The 21,311-nt window shown below is 41.0% G+C and overlaps 2 protein-coding genes across 2 annotated transcripts in view; one reads left to right on the top strand and one right to left on the bottom strand.

Annotated features, from left to right (window-relative positions):
• Nucleotides 1–2,046: 2,046 nt before the first annotated feature.
• On the bottom strand, nucleotides 2,047–2,388 carry LOC120534623 (gastrula zinc finger protein XlCGF17.1-like). Its single transcript, XM_039762213.1, has one exon. It carries the CDS (start codon nucleotides 2,386–2,388, stop codon nucleotides 2,047–2,049), a length of 342 nt encoding a protein of 113 aa, XP_039618147.1.
• Nucleotides 2,389–19,300: 16,912 nt separating this feature from the next.
• The window catches only part of LOC120534622 (zinc finger protein 729-like), a 109,077-nt gene continuing 107,066 nt past the window's right edge, over nucleotides 19,301–21,311 (top strand). Inside the window, exon 1 of the mRNA XM_039762211.1 lies at nucleotides 19,301–19,530. The gene's annotated coding sequence lies outside the window, so the exon portion shown is untranslated. The remainder of the gene's footprint in view (nucleotides 19,531–21,311) is intronic.

Below are 21,311 nucleotides of genomic sequence, written 5' to 3'. Positions count from 1 at the left end.
AACTACTGAAGTTTCTCTAAATTCTCAGGGACTTTACAATTGTAAACTGAGGTAACTTTGGACTGGAACAAAGACCAGAGGAGATGATCTGCTAAATTCTACTTTTACAATTTGTTTTTACACAGCTTAGATAAGACCTTCAAACATGTTCACATATTGATCTGTGCCTTGAGAGAAAATAAATATATCATAGATATACAGCAACAAGAAGACCCCTGAAACATCCCTACCAATGTCATTCATTAATGATCAGAGGACAGCAGGTGACCTGGGCAATCCATAGGACATCACACAGGATTCATAACGTTCAAGGGTGCTAATGAAACTCATTTTCTATTCTTCTGTTTCTTTACAAGCACCAGATTATACACACTACAGTAAAAATATCACATTTATAAAGAATTGTGGAGCCTGTGAGCCGACTAAGCAAAGATGGAATCAATGGAAGGGGGTGCTTGTTTGGAACTTTTTAATTGAATTCCTGAACATCAACACACAGAATGTAAATAACAATATTTTAAACAAGGAGAAAACATCACACTGGCCTGCTGGAGGACTAATGAAGCCATTTTGGACATAATCTCGGAGATATTCCTCCATATTCTTAGTCTTTGGCCTTCACAATACAAACACATTTTCCTTTTACATACAGGAGCTCCAGATGACAAATCTATCGCTCAGTCTTACTCCCTGTGAGGGTGACGCTCAAGAGACTTTACTTTACTAAGAAAATCTTCAGCGTCTTTATAGGGCAAAGGTAGGGGCTGAATAGTAAAACATGAAATGGGGGAGTTTAAACTTTATGAAACATTTTTGTTAAAACATCAAGTGCAATCTGTTCTTGGATTACAAACTCGGGGTACTCAAGAAGAACTCTAAGAGCATTACCTTTGGAGACCTTTCTTACATGACAGACACCACTAGTTTTTCTCTATTTTTGTTCTCGGTTTCCCTCTTCTGCTCTATTATTACGGCAGTTGTCTTTCCAGTTTAAACTGTCAAGTCACTGGTTTTATTTAAAATGGCAATGCTGCCTCTCACAGGGGGTCATTTCTCAATATGGTCTTGTCTGTCTGTGACTGTGACAGCAGTGAACTTTACCCAGAAGTTAGGACATTTTCCTCCTCCTTGCAGAGTCTTGTGTTAACTCACAGGAGTGATGGTAATAGACAGAACATCAAGAGGATAGAAACTTATGCCTCTCTTCTGTGTAGATCTTTACTCTCGTCTGCCTTCGGGAGGTCTAAAAAAGTTTTCCGGGTTCCATTTGTCCGTATTTTTGGAGGTATCTCTGCCTTTCTAATTATTATTTTTTGTAATTTATAACTTGAATCTATTTTAGGGCATTAATTGCTGCACTTTCCATTTATTTTCAATCTTTCTGGTGTCTGCTTGTTGAATTGCTGGGACACTGTTCTCTTGAGTTTATTGTGTAGCTTGTGCAATTCATACATTTTGCTGTTACTTTAAGTCATCAACGCTTTGATCCCTAATTCCTCACAACATTAAATGTCCTTACCAGTATCTCATTATTAGAGATTATGTTCCACTTTCAGTCTATTCCATTTCTATGTGATAATTATTTTTGAGTGTGATCAGTCATGCTTTGCTCTTTAGTTAAAGCAGTGTATTTAATTTAATACTAATTTGTATTTAATTTTCCACACTGTGGATTCTAATGTGTCTCTTAAGACTGCTATTGGTGCTAAACTGTTTACCACATTGAGAACAGCAATATGGCTTCTCACCAGAGTGAATCCGTCTTTGGGTTTGAAGAGGGCTACTTGAAGAGAATTCTTTACCACAGTCAGAACAGCAACATGTCTTCTCTCCATTGTGAATTCTTCTGTGGGACTGAAAACACCAACTCCTGGAGAACTGTTTGTCACATTTAGTACTGCAATATGACTTCTCTCTACTGTGAATCTGTCTGTGAGCTTGAAGAGAGCTACTTGTAGAAAATTGTTTACCACATTCAGAGCAACAATATGGCTTCTCTCCAGTGTGAACCCGTCTGTGGAGTCGAAGGTCACCACTGGTCCTAAATCATTTACCACAGTCAGAACAGCAATATGGCTTCTCTCCAGTGTAAATTCTTTTATGGGAATGAAGGCTGAAAGTCCAGGAGAACTGCTTGCCACATTCAGTACAGGAATACGGCTTCTCACCAGTGTGATTCCGTCTGTGATTTCGAAGATCACCACTAGCGCTAAATTGTTTACCACCGTAAGAACATGAATATGGCTTCTCTCCAGTGTGAATCCGGCTGTGGGTATGAAGATTGCCACTTGTAGAGAACTGTTTACCACAGTCAGAACAGCAATATGGCTTCTCTCCATTGTGAATTTTTGTGTGGGTCATAAGTTTGCTCTGGTAGGAAAATTGCATGCCACATGTAAAACAGCAATGTGGCTTCTCTTTAGTAAATTTTTTTTTTTTGCGTTTGAAAATCACCACTGGTGAAGAATTGTTTGTTATGGGCTGGTAACAAACTCTGCTTCAGACATCGGCTTCTTCACATTTTCATTTTGTGATAGTCTGCAGTGAAGAGTAGATGATGATGGACAGAGGGTGTCACTTTCTTGTAAATCTACAGAAACAGACAGATACAAATTTCCGTGTAAATATACAAAGCTCAGAATGAGAACTGTAAAGAGATGATAATTTGGTGTACAACAGCTTACTGCCATTGAAAATAAACCCAAAACAATAATGACAACTTCGATTTGTTAATTATACTGATAAAAGAATAATTTTTGTTCTATTTAAAAAAAATGGTATGGATAATATCCTAAACATATAAAAAAAAAAACACAACAACTCAGCCTCTCATATTTTAAAGAAAAGAGATGTGTTAGTTCAGAGCTGCTCCCCTTAAAAGGGAGAAGTGACAGCTTTGTCTTTGTTTGTAAACAGTTCTGGAGACATGGACTGGAGCTCTTCCGCCACACCAGGAAGAGCTGCAGGAAGGTCATCATGGAGCACATCTGGGTGCACTATAAAAGGGGCCGCCTCACTCGAGGAGCCGGAGTCGGGAGGCAGAAGACAGAGCTTGCAGGAAAGGAGTGTGTAGAGTGTGTAAGCACTTTGAGCTACTGTTTGTATGAAAAATGTGCTATATAAATAAATGTTGTTGTTGTTGTTGTTGTAGATATGCAGTGGCAGTGAATTATAGAAACACTTCACACACCACACATGCACGATACAGTAGGGTGGAATGGTATTGTTTTTCAAAACATTTCACTGTTATAAAGCATATTTTCTATTTGCCTTCAATTTTGATTTAAATTTTATAAAAAACATTTTTGTACTTATTTTAAAATACACAGCTTCTGTGGTTACTAACTTAACGTGCTGAACACTCGAATCTCATGAACTCGATGCGGAGCAGAATCTCAGAATTTCGCTGTGCACAAACTGAAGTAATCAAAGGAAACACAGAGAAGCACAAACTTCAAACTGAGGATGTCTTCTTTTTATTTTATTATTGCTTTTTGAAGTTCATTACTGATTTGTGTAAGTAACACCTTCAATGATGTACTAATGAGACGCACGTATAAAAATTAACGGTTAAAGGCCAACAGCAAGCCATGTTACCCCCAAACCTGCTACACTAACTCAAAAGCGATGGCTGACCACAAAACACTTGAACAGAGACGAGCCCTGGTAGAAGCAACACCACCATCACAACACAACAAACACGAGTGTCAAGAGGCAACCAAAATACAGGGCAATGACAGAACATGGGGGACAGAAAATGGGATCAAGCGCAAAGGGAGGCTGGGAGAATACAGAAGAGAAGGACCCCAACACTTCATGACATATTTATTATTAATATTATTATTATTATTTTATATGTAATATTGCTAAGTTCAGTCTTATCATTTTGGGTGACAGTCAGACACTTGTCTTAAGGAGACCTATGCAGGATTCCCACATTTACAGTATATACAGTGATACTCTTAGTTCCACAATATAAGTTAATCCACACTATTTCCACATGATGCTCACTTCTCTGCATTTTAACTTTAATTATCTTACGCCACTCTCTTCCTTATAACCCGCTGTTTCACAGTACCCATTGACGCTGCTTTATCTGACTGGTGGTGACTTTTCTGTACCACACTGGCATATTGATGTCCTCTCTGAACTCGAGTTTTTCGCCAGTGCCGTATGACATTGTTTTTCTATTTATTTGCTCCACAGAATTTTTCTGAATGTATAAAACCTCTCAGCTCACGTAATCAGTTTGCTCATAATGTTCAACATCAATTCATCTGCTGTGCCTCACCTGTTCCTATTTCCTTTGCCTCTCTTTCTCATTAGAATACATAACTTGTTTAGTTTAAAATAAGCCATTATGTTATGAAGTGTTTAGAAATCTGTAACATTTCAGCATAGAAACTCAGTGAACAAGCAGGACAGCACCATTCCTGTAACTCCCCCAAGCTGCAGGCCTAACACGGTGTTTGTATTTGACTCTTACCTTCTCCAGACGGACAGGAACTTAATTCTTTATTAATCCTGGTCATGTCAGACTCCAAACACTCGGACTTCCCGAGGACAGAGTGACGCTGTAGGGTGTGCTGACTCTTCAGAGTGAGGTCTGATCCTGTGACATCTGAACACGCGTGCTGAGACACAAACTCGCATTTTACTTCTTCTTTTTTCACACTGCTTACCATTTCAGTTCCCTGCATGTCAGTGCTGTGAAATGTTGGCTCATATTTGCAGTCCTCCTCCTTAATGGTAGGGCAGTCCCATTCACAGTCCTCTTTCTTGATATCCACACTTCTTCTCTCCAAGTTAGTCATGAAATGGAGGCCCATATGTTGTGTGTGACTCTTCTCCTCCTCCTCATCGCTCACCTCTTCCTTTTTACAGACCATCTTAGGAGGCTCCTGGGTAACTGGGCCTGTGTTCTCAATATCACACGTTTATTATGAAGTCTCCCTTTTGTTCCTCTGTAAGAAGAAAGAATAAAGTAGAATACATTTAAAATACACCAACAAAGCACTGAACACACCTCAGCCAACTCCTCTGATCTTGTCTCATGGCTCACTGCTCACTGGCACTGATTGACTTCACTTTCTGTGTTAAACATTTTGAAATTAAGCCAAATTATTTTAAACTCCTTGCAACCCTTAACTACATCATGCAAATCTGAAAAATTGACACACAGATGGACTGACAGTTATCAGATGAATCTTTAATCAGGATAGTTCCTGCTTTGCATTGCCAATGCCAGACCCCGACTCCTTTCCCAGCCTTCACAGTCCCCCTACCCCTAAAGACTGGAGGATGTGGTTCTTGAATGCTATATGACATTTTTGGGATGTGTGCTACTAAAGCAAAGTGAAAAATCTTGAATTGTGGATGTCAGCAATTCTACAAAGTCTCTGTTAAAAATAGACAGACAGACTGCTGGATGTGTCTGCTTCATATAAAGAGCTGCACAGACAAACAAATCTGTGCTCTCCAACAATAAGCCATGGATGATTAAAGTTATACGACTCTTGCTAAAGGATCGTAATAAAGCTTTCCACTCTGGTGACAAACAGCAGTACAGTGCTGTCATGTCAAACCTGAAGAGGGGCATTAAAGATGCCAAAGGAGCTTACAAGTGGAAATGGAGCATTATAAGGACAATTCAGACCCCCGCTATGGATGAGAAGGTATACGTCACCTCACTAAATAAGACAGTAATACCAGCCCAGCTACCAGGAGCAGTGGTTCCTCACTGTCAGAGCAGCTTAACCACTTCTTCAAACATCATGGGAAGGAGAGACCAGGACCAGTCATGACCACCATTCCAGCTCCAGGTACCAGCAGCTCGATACTCACTAGACAGTCTGCGGCTGTTATACGTACATTCTGGAATATCAATGTACACAAAGCGGCTGGCCAAGATGGTGTCCCAGGACGGGTCGATCTCCATCAAAGTGCACGGTCTCTACCTGCCTGCAGACATCTGCCATAGTACCAGTTCCAAAGCAGACTGCAATGACCTGCCTCAATGAGTACAGGCCAGTGGCAGCAACACCAGTAAATGTCTGGAAAGACTGGTCCTCAAGTACAACAAGGCTGCTCTCCCACTCTAGACCCTGAACAATAGGCATACAGATCCAGTAGATCAATAGGAGATGCCATTTCTGCTGTCCTCTACACTGTATTACTCCACCAGGAACAGCGAGAAACATCTACACGGCTGCTGTTTGTTGATTACAGTTATGCTTTTAATGCCATCACACCCAGCTGACCCAGTTTTCCTGGAAGTCCAACCTAAGACTCCAGCATAACATCTGCCAGTGGATAGAGGACTTTTTAAACAAACCGGCCACAGTCAATCAGGTTGGACCCCCACCGCTCCCCCACTCTGTCACTCAGCACAGGAGCACCACAAGGCTGTGTGCTGAGCCCTTTCCTTTATGCCTGCATACCAGACCACAACATCAATGCCATTACTACATTTGCAGACAGTACAACAATAGTGGGGCTGATCAGTGATGGAGACAAATCTGCCTACAGGGAGGAGGTATGTAGACTGACAGAATGATCCTTGTAGAACAACTTGATACTTAACACCAAAAAAACTAAAGAACTGATCATTGATCTCAGGGAGAAGCAGGATTCTCACTAGCCACGTATATAAACAGTGACAGAGGGGGCAGAGACTCTCATTTTAGGTTCTTGGGTACCTACATCTCAGAAGATCTCAGATGGACAACAAACACAAAAGTCACTGGTCAAAAAAGCACAACAGCAGCTTTACTTTCGGATAAATCTCACAAAGGTTGATTTGTCACAAAAGCTTCTGGTGTCATTCTGTCTTTGTTCCATCGAGAGTGTCCTGACTCATGGGATACACTCATGGGATGGAGAACGATTAACTTTCAAGAGGTTTTGTCTCACTACTGATGCAGCTAACCTGCCCTCCACTTATGAACAAACTGACATTATTTAAGGGGTCCTCAATACATGATAAACCTGCCTTCGAGATCAGTAAACTGCACCTTTGAAATTTCCCCCGCACTCTTGTCACCCCACGCACATTCCTAAATGGCGTCCATTTATAGTTTATACAGAATCGGCACTTTATGCTTCACTGTCGCTAGAACTATAATCTGAAATGCTATCACTTTTACAGGATGACAAAATTCTCAGGGATAACATTAAAGAAGTTAAATATGACTGGATCGACCAGTTCTGCGGCAGAAATAGTTCGTTGAAAAACATTTTTAGTACATCATCATATGACTGGAAACTAATCAATCGCTATGTACGAGCACACAATCTGAGTACAATATGTGCACGATCCCAAACTGACATTGATCGACTACTATCAGCATGCATGGGAGCCATCAATAAAATAGATAAAACAGACACTTAGTCGACACTCTTACAGAGACTATCCATCCATGCATTTTCCAACCCGCTGAATACGAACATAGGGTCACGGGGGTTCACTGGAGCCAATCCCAGCCAACACAGGGCACAAGGCAGGAACCAATCCTGGGCAGGGTGCCAACCCACCGCAGGACACACACAAAAACATCCACACACCAAGCACACACTAGGGCCAATTTAGAATCACCAATTCACCTAACCGGCATGTCTTTGGACTATGGGAGGAAACTACAGAGACTATATGTGATAAAATTAAAGACTGACCTTTAAACATCTAAAACCCACAAACCCCGTGTCCCCTCACTGATCGACCCCCTAAGTTTGTGCAGACACCTACTACGGACCCATGACCAAGGTGTTCAGACGCGTGCAAAACCTGCAGGGCACACAAAAGCTTTGCCTGCAGATCATTCACTTTCATCTATATTATTGTATACATAATTTTTGCATGATTTTCATATATTTTAAAGTACTTACCGATTCATGAACTCAGGTGGGCAACGATATCAGCCACTCACACGCCAGCCCAAGACAGTCTGTAGTGACAGACCTCCGCAATTCCGCTCAGCTGATCAGAATATGATGTCACTTCCGATCCGTGCATTACTGCTACGATTGAGCCTGCACTTCTTATTTTACGACTCGAGTCCCCATCCGATTTGCCTTGTGCATGCGCTCCTTACTTACTAAAAAATGACTTTTACGACACTGTATGATTTGTACTGTTCAAGTGTAAAGTTTTACGACTTACGTCATTCGCCAGATTTGAATAGATAGATAGATAGATAGATAGATAGATAGATAGATAGATAGATAGATAGATAGATAGATAGATAGATAGATAGATGCTTTATTAATCCCAAGGGGAAATTCACAAAAAATAAAATAAAGTCATATACGGAGCTGCTGGAAAGGCTGCCACTCGGATGCGGCGCCGGAAATGATCAAGTAATTGCATTAGGCATTGCTATATTGCCGTTTACTGTATGTCCGTCTATAAGTGGACTCATCTCTTCTTACAGAAAAGATGGAAACGTTTGAACTTTATAATGTCATGAAAGAATATATGTTTATGTCCAAGAGAGAGACGCTGACAGCTGAGTGAGCTTCCGAACTCTTACCCAGTCCGAGACTGCTATGCTGACCTCCTTGACCCATTTTGATTGACCAAACCTTTGTTTCATTTTGTGTTGCTGGTGACAGAGTGCTTAACATGAGGAATTGAAGGGAGGGCAGGGCATGCTCTGACCGAAAAAAGGACAAAGTCTGTCTAGAGGTAGGGTAAGCTCACGACCTAGCATGAGGAAACCAGGCGAGACTCCAGTTGTGCTATGCTGGGATGATCTGTAGTGCAAGAGGGTATCAAGCAGAGCCTGATCAAAAGAACACCCCTGTGCCTGATGTGCCCTAAAGCCATTTTTTAGTGTTTAGTTGAAACGTTCCACCCCTCCATTAGACTGTGGATGGTAATATGCAGTGGAAATATGTTTACTGTCTTTTGATTCCAGAAATGAGGTACACTCATTGATTACTGGTGAACTGAGGCCCATTATCCGTAGTAATGGTCTTAGGGAGACCCCAGCGAGAAAACAGTGATCCCAGAATGTTAATGACGACACAGGATGTGACTGTGCCAGTTGCAGTAACCTCTGGCCACTTCAAGTGTAAGTCATACACAACAACCAAATACCGCTGATGGTGAGGGACACCATGGATTTCTCCCGAGATGTCCATCTGTATGTGTTCCCAGGGTTGGGTGGGCCAGGCAATAGGCTGCAATGGGGGAGGGGCCTGGAGACCTGTCTTGCCACTTACCAGACAGGCCACACAATCTTTAACCAGAGTCTCGATGTCCCTGTCTATGCCAGGCCACCACACCAAGTCATGACATCTCTGTTTTAGTTTAACTATACCTAAGTGGCCCTCATGTGCCATTGACAACACACATGCACAGAGCACATTTGGAACCACAGTACGAAACCCTTGTGCCACACAAGAACCATTCCAGCAGGAGAGCACTTCATTCACTCTAGCAAAGGGTAACAGATCCTCAGGTGCCATGCTAGGCCAACCATTCCTGATTAAGTGGCATACCTGGGATAATACTGGGTCATGTGCAGAAGCCTCCTTGAGTTCTTGGAGAGATATAGTGGTCTGAAGAGTCATGTGCATCATTTGGACAATATTATGTTCCATTTGGTCATAGTCAGGAGGCTGGGCTGAAGCCGTAACTGACCATCACAAAAGGTCTGCAATAACATTTTCACACCTGGAGTGAATTGGATAGTAAAGTGGTACTGGTGAAGACGGTCAGACCAACGATGTAACCTCAATGGGTGGTGTCCAGTGCCAGATGCCAACAGTAGGGTAGTGAGAGCCTGATGGACTGTTCTTAGTGTGAAGTGTCGGCCACACAGGTAAAGGTGCCATCTCTCACATGCCCAGACACATGCCAGTACCTCACGTTGACCCACCGAGTATTTCCGCTCTGTTTCAGTGAGGGCGTGAGAGGCAAAAGCTATGAGCTTCTCCACTTGACCCTGACTTTGTGACAGCATGGCCCTCACTGCTATAGCAGATGAATCACAGGTGACATACATGGGGCTAGAGATGTCACAGTGGGCTAGAATTGGAAGGGAAGTAAGCTGTGATTTCAGGAGGTGAACATCCTTGGCACAAGCAGGAGACGACACCCATGACTCATCCTTCTGCAAAAGCTGGTGCAATGGTGCATAGTAACAGAATACTGGGGCAAAAACTTCAAATAGTAACTGGCCATGCCCAGAAAAGATGCCACCTTAGCTGCAGATGTAGGCTCCAGAATGGCGTGGATTGCATCAACATTTGATTGGAGTGGAGATATGCCAGCAGCTGACACTTGAAATCCAACAAATTCCATCTCTGGCACTGCAAAGACACACTTCTCCGCATTCATGAGTTTTTGTTTAGACAGAGCTGAAAAGGCCATGTGAAGACGTTTGTCATGAACAGCAGCAGTGGGCCCATGTACAACAATGTCATCTAAGTATATGACCACTCCAGGGATGCCAGCAAACACTGAGGACATGACTTTTTGAAAGCTGCTTTGTGCTGAACATAACCCAAATAGTACTCTTGTATAATTAAACATGCCATCATGTGTCACAAAAGCTGGGATGAAGGGGCACTTGCCTAAGATCCAATTTAGAAAACAAGATAGAATCATAAAACTGTGTCATGAGTTCTTCTGAAGTGAGAAGTGGATATTTGTCTGGAATTATTGCATTATTTACTGCACGAAGATCTACGCAGATGCACAAGCCACCAGACTTCTTCTTAGCTACTACTATGTTGGAGACCTATGGGGAGGAGTTGACTGGTTCAATGATGCCAGCTGCTAGTAGCTGCCGCAGCTCAGTGGACACCCCATGTCAGAAGGCCAGCGGGATACATCGGAGTGGCTGTATAACTGGTGTGACAGTGGGGTTGAGTAAAGGCTTGTGAGTGTAGGCAGTGAGGCAACCCAAACCTGTAAAGAGTCCTGGCCATTTTTGTTGTTGTGGTGAGGTTACTTGTAAGATTTGTATGCTACTTTAATCTAAGACAGAAACAGATCTAACCCCATCAGATTTGCCCCTTTTTTGTAACATGAAAGCAAACATTAGGCAGAACATATTTGCCATACTGAACAGTGAGAGTCTGAACCCATCAGGGAGATCCAGAGTCCCTATAACCATTGGCAGTAGTGGTAGGTGGAGTAGTGGTACAAGGCTATAGAACTGAAAAACTGTTTATATGTGCGTATATTTAAGAGGGACATGGTAGCACCAGTGAACAAACAAGTGGGAAATGTTCACACCATTTAAACTGACTGTGCATAACTTGAAAGCTGGTGGTCCTGAAATCTGCTGAAGTTGTTCTGAACGCCTGTGCTGCACAAACTGCACTGTCTGTTCTCGGCCTGCTGCGCTGACTTCGGATGCTGCAGAATCGTCATTATTATTTTTTTTTATTTATTTCTCCAGCCGTCTGGAGTTTGGTTTTTTTTTGTTTGTTTTGTTATTTCTGTCCACCTTGGCCATTGGACCTTACTCCTTTTCTATGTTAACTAATGTTGTCTTATTTTAATTTCTTATTTTGTCTTTTATTTTCTTTTCTTCATTACTTAAGGCGCTTTGAGCTACTTTTTGTATGAAAATGTGCTATATAGATAAATAAATAAATGTTGTTGTTATTGTTGTTGTCCATCTGCGAGTGCTGCACTTAACTGTCTGGTGGGGAGACAGAAGCAAAGCGTTTCGAAAGCTCCGCCGCACAAACAGATTCCACAATGAATGCGACTGCATTTGGTAATGTCAAAAAAAAATCTTTTCAAGCAAAAGCCTTTCGTGAACTTCATCACTGCCAGTGCATTCGATTAGCTGGTCGCGGATCATTTCCTCTTGTAATGCCCCGAACCTGCATGAGCTAGCAGCTAGCTAGTCCTCTTAAGTTTGCGACATACTGATGCACAGTCTCTCCAGGAAGCTGACGGTGCTGTCTGAAAATAAATCTCCATAGTAGAGCACTTTGTGGGGCAGAGAAGTGGGCATTCAAAAGTGTAACTGCAGTCGGTCCCAAAGTTCCAAGCACTCGCTGCCCTTCAGCTCCCAAGCAATGAACGAGTAGCGCCCTTTTGCGTGCAGCCGAAACATCTTCAAGCTCCAAGGCAGTGAAATAGACGTCAAAGGATTAGGAGTAGGAATAGGAGGCTCACCGGGTAAAAATGGAGGCGGTGATGAAAGGGAAAACTCAGCCATTCTCGTCGCCAAATTTTATGTCTAAGAGAGACGCTGACAGCTGGTAAGAGCAACACCCTAAAAACCTTTTTTATTGTCTCCTTTTCTTTTACACCTCTCAGACCAAAGCAATCAAGCTCATCTTACTAAAAGCACATGGCTGCATAACCGAACCCTGTAATTAATATCACAGTGCACATATATAACATATTTGTCACCTGGAAAATTTAACTCCAGTCGAACGAAAAGGGAGCGAAATGAAATGCGACGTGTGTCTGTGAAATATATGTTTGTTTCTTTTTTTCTTACTTTGTGACATACGTGCAGCTTTTTTTAACTACATCGACTTTCATTTTCGGGCGGCACGGTCGTGTACCACTGCTGCCTCGCAGTTAGGAGACCCGGGTCATCCCTGCGAGGAGTTTGCATGTTCTCCTCGTGTCTGCGTGGGTTTCCTCCTGGTGGTCCGGTTTCCTCCCACAGTCCAAAGACATGCAGGTTAGGTGCATTGGCCCTGTGTTAGCTGGGATTGGCTCCAGTGACCCTGTAGTCAGGATATAGTGGGTTGGATAATGGATGGATGTTGGATCACATTTCTTAAACGGCATGTAAAATTGGCGTATGCATATACTTATTTATTTTTATGCCAACTGCCGCCCTGTCCAGCATTAGTTTCTTCACTTCATGCTACTTGGATACATATTTTTTCTGTGTCTTTCAGATCAGTGAGGATCACAACTCTATATCTTGAATCATCGCTTATGCTGATGTTGGACCGATATACTCCAAAATTAAGATGCATGTTTCATACTAAGGCAGGAGCGCTTGGACTATGGAGGAATATTTCGGACAAAATGAAATAAATAAATAAATGCGTAAATAAATAAAAGTACTGTGAAATGTGAGCATAAATAAATAAATGTGTCATGAAATGACAGCCTTAATAAATAAATATGTCATGAAATGAGAGCATAAATAAATAAATGTGTCACGAAATATGTTTTTCGTTGCTTATTTATTTATTTCATTTTGTCCGTAACATTCCTGCAAACCGTCATGAAATACGGCTTGAAATAAAACTGTCACTTTCACTCATCAAAGTTGAGAGGGTGGGCTCTAACACGTCCTCTAGTTACTGATTGGTGAATCGATAGCACAAGAATTAATTAGAAAAATGCTTACTACTGCCGATTAAATGGATTCTGCCGAAGATATTACGTATTTCAGAGAGAGAATTGAAGATTTATCGGAAGAAATTACAATGTTGGCGGCCCTTTTAGAACTGAGTATTTGACCCTTGTTTTACGAGTAGAAAGTCAGTTGCATATTCGCAGCTACTTTTTCAAACAACTCTACAGCTCTGATCAGTGGCAAAGTTGTTCAGTTCAAAATATTAGTTGGAGCTGCTTTGGGCATTCCATGTCAAAGTACCTAAACTAATACAGCCGTTGCAGCTTACCGTATATCAAACTGGCTCATTCGTCTTGTGATCGTCTTCTCTGATAAATCATACAGATCTGCAATCTGTTGTACTTTTAAACCGCATAACAGAAGGTGTTCTATTGACTCAGCTGGAATGTCAAAGGATGGACGTCCAGAGCAGAGAACTGCGTCACCTGAACTGGAGTGTAGTAGAGTCTGTTCCACCTGTTCTTCGATAATTTCAAAAATAGTTTCATCTATATCGGAGTCTAAAAGGGCCGCCAACATTGTAATTTCTTCCGATAAATCTTCAATTCCCTCTCTGAAATACGTAATATCTTCGGCAGAATCCATTTCTTCGGCAGTAGTAAGCATTTTTCTAATTAATTCTTGTGCTATCGATTCACCAATCAGTAACTAGAGGGCGTGTTAGAGCCCACCCTCTCAACTTTGATGAGTGAAAGTGACAGTTTTATTTCAAGCCGTATTTCATGATGGTTTGCAGGAATGTTACGGACAAAATGAAATAAATAAATAAGCAACGAAAAACATATTTCGTGACACATTTATTTATTTATGCTCTCATTTCATGACATATTTATTTATTAAGGCTGTCATTTCATGACACATTTATTTATTTATGTTCACATTTCACAGTACTTTTATTTATTTACGCATTTATTTATTTATTTCATTTTGTCCGAAATATTCCTCCATATTGGACGAGGATTACAGATCCACATGGCTATGTTAATTTGGCTTGCCATATAAAACGTACCTGAAAGGGCCAGATATGCAAATCATTTTTGCAGCAAAAGCAAATCATCTGTTCTGTTAAAAAGTGCATAGTTTGCTTTCATTACTAATTGACTATATGAATAGAAATGGCAAATAACAATGCATTATGGGCCTTTAGTCCAATAAGAAAGTATGAGGTATTTGTATATTTCTTTTTTATCATTCACTAACTCTTTGAAAAATGCTGTAGTGTCGGTTTGAAAAACTGAATTGCATGCAGTTCTGATTGAGTTAAATGTTTTGTCTTATTCTAGGTCAGTCAGGTTCATGTTGGGGAGTATGCACCGGTAAAGCACAATGGCACATCAAGTACACGCTGAAACAGCCTGGGATTCTGGTTGGCAACCCCCCAGGCAGACATGCGGTCCAGTCCCACCCTCTGGAAATGACCCTCTATCTGCCACAGCCAGATGTTACGTGGGCGACCCCTTGACCTGGTCCAGCCTCTGGGGTCCTCGACAATGAGGGTCCTTTGAGCTGGATCACCCTCAGGGATTTGTGCCACATGGCTGTAGTGCCGTAACTGACGCTCCCTCACAATGCAGGTAATGTGCCTCATTCGGCACAAAGTCAAACCAACGATACCCAAGGATTCTCTGAAGAGACACAGTACTAAAGGAGTCCAGTCTTCATCTCAGGTCATTGGATAGCATCCATGTCTCACAAAAAAGGGACTCTAAAGGCTTGGACTTTCATCCTTTTAAAAAAATATTGGGATATTCTAGAATTCAAACAATTCTTCCATTGAGAGAAACCGAGAAGTGGTTTTATGTTGTTTGGTTGATTGCCAGGGTGAGAATATAGATGACTTCATTAAATACTACAAGAACAGGTGAGAGCTGTGGCATCAATGGTCATTGCACATACCGTGTTTTGCTGTTTTCCATTCTCAAATGGTTCTTGTATGTAGCTCCATCTAGCAGGCAGGATCTAAAATCTGTATTGTACCTTAAATTGAAGATAAACTACTGTGTATCCAGCCTGCAAGTATGGTAACTTAATGAACTATAAGCCTTGTGACACTAGAGGGTGCTGTCGCTCCTCAAACCACGCAGATAAACGTCCAGGACACCAAGTAAAAGTACCAGAAATAATTTTAACTTCTTCTTTTTTCAATTGTGCGACAGTGCACCGCAATCACCACCATAAATGGTACAATAAACAATAATAATAATACAATAAATCCTCCTCTCTTCCCAGCAGCTCCATCACACTGCCTCCCAACTCCGGCTCAGCTTGCTGGGTTTCCCATAGTCCTTGACCTGGAAGTGCTTCTGTCCTTCAGTCCATGTAATTCACTAGCACTTCCGGGTCAGTTGAAGATTTATATTTTTCTTCAGCCTGGAAGTACTTCTGTTCGTCCGTCCCCGGGCTAGAGAAATAATAGAAATCCCTGTGTCTCCCTGCAGCGTCAACCGATGGCACCCAACAGGGCTGTGAAGTTGAACTCCATCTCCCATGATGCCCTGCGGCAATCCAGGGCACCTCCATGCTGCAGGGAAGACTCCATCTAGCGGCCTGGATGTGTTGGCCGCAGGGTAAGCTGCCAGCCATCTCTCACAGCCTACTTGGGAAAAATGTATTATTAAATATTGTGCACTCTTACATTCATTATGTCAGTTTAGAACACAGATGCCTCATATCTGATCTCATTCTCAAAAGCTGTTTTTTTTTTTGTTTTTTTTTTTTTACAGGATGCCAAAAGCACCAGTATATTGCAGGACCTCAGCCAACATATGATGAACATATATGTGATCGACGAGGATGAAAGCCCAGATGACATCGGCATTGTCCCAGAGGGTGCCCAGTTTGACTTATGCACTAAACTCTTGAAATATACTTTTGAGGTGTTTCAGAAGCGCTTATTGAATCTGGACAGTTCAAAGCTCTCCTCCAAAGTGCAAGCTCTTAAGAACAAACTTTTAGCCTACAAAATATTGCATAGACTATTTCTTGTCTTTATTATGGCATTTGTGCCCAGCTCAATACCAAGTAACATTAATGTGTTCAGTAGAAGTAATACTTAAGAAAAGAAAAATGCATTGAGATTTCTCATATACTCTTACTTTATTATAAAGAGTTGCAGAAAGTTAGGATTATTTCATTCAAAGCATCTGAAGTATCTGTGCTGTTCTGAATTGTGCATGCGAGATTTTTACATCACAGGATACTTCATGAAATATACTGCTTGAAAATGTTGTATACACCACATGCTACTTCACTTCATCAAGTGGACACAGTATTGACCAGAGAAAGAAACCTTCTGTCTTTTAGCTGTGAGTTAGCAGACCCTATCAAGGCCTACCAAGACCCCAGATTTTCTTAAATTCCATAACTTTTGGGGGGTTGAAGGGATTGGTGACAATGTGATTGCCCAAATACGCTCTCCTATTGGGAGGGAAAATTGTGGGCTGCTTGAGCACGCCTAATACACGTTGGGTACTAATTGTATTAAATAGGTTGACTCATTGGATATAAAGTTATCTGTTTTGTTTCTCATTTGTCAAATTTCTGATGTTCATTTTGAAATGGAATGTAAACTTCCTTTAACGTTTGAAGGAATGCAAAGTTTTTTCCCCCACTGGAATGTTCCACTAACAAATACCAATTTAGATTGATGATTTGAATGCATAGGCTTTAATGAGGACAGAAAGACACATTTTACTTACTATATTTAATATTACAGTTGCTAAACATTTATTCCCAAAATATACAGAAAAATATACAAATTCTCAAAAAATATGCTGCCCAATTAAATATACAAATTTGTTTTCAGTAAAAAGTGATTTCTGACAAAGGATCCTGGTGCTTATAGTGTCAAATGTTTACATTGGAAAAAATAGTTGTTGCGACTATCTGGGTATGTTCAAATAAATAATGATATGTGCAGTTTTACCATTTATTTAGTATACAGTCATTACTGTGCAGCACAGTATGTTGTATAATTACTATTTTTTTGTGTAACTCAAATGAAAATTGGATATACTTAAAAAATGCTATCGCGATTTAGAGAATTGAACAATTAGTCCCAGAGCCTCCACTGCTAACACATCAATCGATGCCATTTTCATATCACTTGAATTGCCGTCTGCTGTGTACGAAGCTTCTGAGCCACCACAAGCCTCTTTGTGCTCCGTTTTTAACTCCATACTGTTTAAAAACACGTATTTAATGTAGTGTACTAACACAGGGAATTAGATTCTGTTATCGCTACTAGTTTTTAATATGACTCATCGTTACAAAAACATTTAATAATCAACAAAAATGTAATAAGTGACTCTTGGGTGAAGTATACAAAATGAGAGCTGCTCCAACTTTCACATCAGTTAACTTAGCAGGCACCTGAATTTGACGCCATGCGCACATTACCTGACTTAACAGCGCAGTTTCTTTTCCTGTTCCCATCACAAAGAATGTACTACTTGGAGTCCTGCCTGTCTTCTTCACTCCTCTTCGGGCACGAAACTCCTGACAGAAAGTCATTGTCAGCCACCCTGAAGATCGCATCTCTGCCATCTTGTGCTGTTTACTTAAAGTTTTGCGCTTTATGACCGCAAAAAGGCCTCCCGTTCAACAGGGACTTCCCATCTGGTATTTCAACTCTGCTTCATGTTATTTGTGGTCATTTTTAATTATGCTGTCTATGTCCATTTTACTTATCATGTCAGTGTGTTTTGCTTGTTGGTCAGACGGCAAATATATATTTTTTTAATTGTATTACTTTTATTGCAATCATTCCATACAAATCAATCATTTTTTACAAAAAGTAGGATTGAGAACAAGTCGGCAAATAAGAATTTTGCTGTAATCTTCATACACGACAATAACACTACTGCTGTGCCCCCGGAGAGTGGCGCCGAGGGGCACACTCAATCCATCTGGAAGCAGCTAATCCACTCCGAGGTCTTCTCACTTCGCTCAGCTCTTGAGCCCCTAAAACTTGTGCAAGGACCCCATTTCAACCATTTGTGATTGCAATCGCATTGTGTTTACAGTCGTTCTGCCTGTTGTCGGTTTTGTGACTTATTGTGCCATCATGGCTCACTTAAATAAGATGGCAACACCCAGCTTCTGACATCTGTGTGCAGGACGTCTTTTTAAAATAATCTCACCTTTGTTTTATTGTATTACTAGAACCTAAAATGGTGCTTGCAATAAGTTAGTTTTAGGACCCCTTGCTTTGACTTCTGTGACTACGACTTCTATTTAACATCTTTGGTGTTAACTTGTTTCTGTTTTTTGTTTGCTTTCCTGGTTTCTGACCCGTGCCTCTCATTTGCTTCATTTTTGTCACATTCTTACGTTTCGTTTCCTTGTCACAATCCTCTGCATTACCTTTTGACAATCGTATTTGGGTCATTGATAGAGACGGCACTTAATGATGAGGTTGACAGACTTTAAGGGAAAACAAGAAGACACTTTTACAAAATGGAATCGAATTGTGAGGAAGACAGGAAATGAACACTCGTTCGAAGAGATGGTGGAGTGAATCAGGGTTTAGTTTATATTGGGAGATACGCGAATGGGAATTCTCAGCATTGTGAATAAAAGGAAAAATTAGGTATTGTGATAGTGTTGGAGAAAAAAAAAAGAAAATGATAAGTCCGTGTATGAATTTAAGTATAACAATTACAAATATAGCTCGCATTTAAATGATAGAGGGAACGGTAATAATTACGAAATAAACGCACAAGTAAACGAATATAAGCTTTAAGATATAAAAGGAAGCAGTGAAAGTCAGGAAACTTTTGACCAGCAGATGACAGTAATATATCGCAAGTAAATAAGGCTTTTCGTTGTTTTTATTTTTCAAAAGATACGTTTTATTTAAATAAATAAACAAATTAATTGTGAGCTTTAGAATAAGAAGGAAAGCAGTGAATGTTAGAGAACCTCCAACCAGCAGATGGCGGTAAAGAATCGCGAGTTGAGTCATCGGCCTGCCGTTCAGTTGGACGCCAGAAACGGAAGTTGAGATGCGGCGCCCCCTGAAATCTCGGGAGCGAAAATTTAACGGGCAGCGGTTTGGTGAGGAACAGATTGTTGTTGGATTGTGGCGAACTAATCTATTTTTTGTTTGTGTCTGAAAGCCTGGAGTGCAACCGGTTTTAAAGGAATCTGGACATTCGGGAGGCAGCGCTTGGAGGTAAGAAATGGGAGTTTGTTTTCTTCGCTCTTTGAATATGGTATGGTTTTATATTTTTGAGTCGGGGTTGTTTTGGGTTTTATACTTCGCTGAATATTGTGCGAAATAGCATATACATCTTGACCTTCTAGCTGTCTGTGCTGTGTTTCGAATCGGATTCACGTGTCCGCACAGCTTACCTTACATTGCATTCAGTCGTCTGTTCTTATTAACCTTCATTCACAGACTGGTTGTTCCCCTTGGTCAGTGTCCGTCCTAGTTTTCGGCTCGGGCGCATATTCTTCAACGAAACGGCGCATTGATTTTTAGTAATTTTATGATTAATATGCAGCGTTTTGTTCAGGACGGTTTTGTTGCTCTGATAGTCATAATTTACCCGTCAAGAGAAGCGTGTAATCTTTCTTTCGGTCTTACTTTATAAGCGTGCGGCGACTCGTAAAGTTCGATGTTTAACTTTCCCGTCCTAGTCTTTGTTACATCACTTATAGAGTGATCAGGGTCCATTTCTCACTTGCTGAGCCCCATTTCGCATCAGATCGCCAAAGTAGTCCGCGAGTTTCTCTTTGTGTATTTACCCTTGGACATGTGCGGTCGCGTCAGCCCTCTGACTCCTCCCTCCCTCTCTCTCTCTCTCTCTGGTGCTTCTGCAATGCCGCTAAAGGCACGGAAAAGAGGTGGCCAGTTAGATACGGGGGCAACGCCGCTTTCCTCATCAGTGACTTTATAACGAATCATTAAACTACATAAAGTGACAGTAACGAAACAAAGGGATGTGCAATGAATCAAATTCACAAAACACTTTCCTCCAAATCCAGTTGGGATCTTTTTCCATCCAGTTGTTTTAAATTAACGAAGAAGCTATCACTACACAATTGTATTTTATTGTAAACATGACCGTTTATTTCCATTTTATGTAACATTTAATGCCTGCTTTAAATTCAGCTATTACTTGTTGATTGAATATTATCACTAATAAATAATGAAATACTAGGTAACAATTCATTCATTTTCTTCAAACCACTTATCCAGGAGTGAATTGCAGGGAAATTGGAACCCATCTGGTGGCAGTTATCAGGAACTGGAACCTGGCCAGGGAGCCAGCCCATCGCAGAACACACACACACATATTTAGCAGTGCCAGTTCACCTGAACTCAAATTCACCAAAAAATAAGGTTTGAATATTCAAATTAAAAATAAGCAAATATTCAATTTTTTTTTAATTTAGGTTAGTGATTCGTGCCGTTTCTGCCAAAAATGGGCCACTTGAAGCATTGCTTGTATGTTTGTACTTGCTTTTTTAAAGATGTTTATTGTTATCATAATGGCCGCAGCAAGAACGAGTGGCCAAAAAAAAAAAAGCTGTACTCCACACAGGTAAATAACAAATACAGAACTGTTATTTTGAATATAAGAGACCTCAAAATCCTGAGCAGCTGCATTTGGCTACCCAGCCATCAGTACTGAAAACAGGATGGTGGAGCAAGTCTTAAACTGCTCTGCCAGTCTGGTGAGATGGCTCTGTGTTATTCCTCACCTCCGTCACTCAGCCCTTCCTATGGGGGTGTCTTGTACTTTCTCGTGTTGCTTCACCCCAACCCTGCCTGACACAGCTGTTCTGTGACACGTCACAATGCGTTTATAACGCAGGACGCAAGCTGAGTGCTACTAACGGGACCCATGCAACATTGTCAGAAATACTAATTTAAAACAAGAAGAAGAAAAATATGAAAAAAATAATGTAACATGCTTTTATGGCTCACTGTCCTGACAAGAATCAGGA

This window comes from Polypterus senegalus, chromosome 8, assembly GCF_016835505.1.
Source record: "Polypterus senegalus isolate Bchr_013 chromosome 8, ASM1683550v1, whole genome shotgun sequence".
Lineage (NCBI taxonomy): Eukaryota > Metazoa > Chordata > Cladistia > Polypteriformes > Polypteridae > Polypterus > Polypterus senegalus.
This window is presented reverse-complemented; position numbering and strand designations above follow the sequence as displayed.

What these genes read in the sequence shown, in the direction of transcription:
- LOC120534623 (XM_039762213.1), bottom strand. Translation starts at nt 2,388, where the DNA reads ATGCAATTTTCCTACCAGAGCAAACTTATGACCCACACAAAAATTCAC.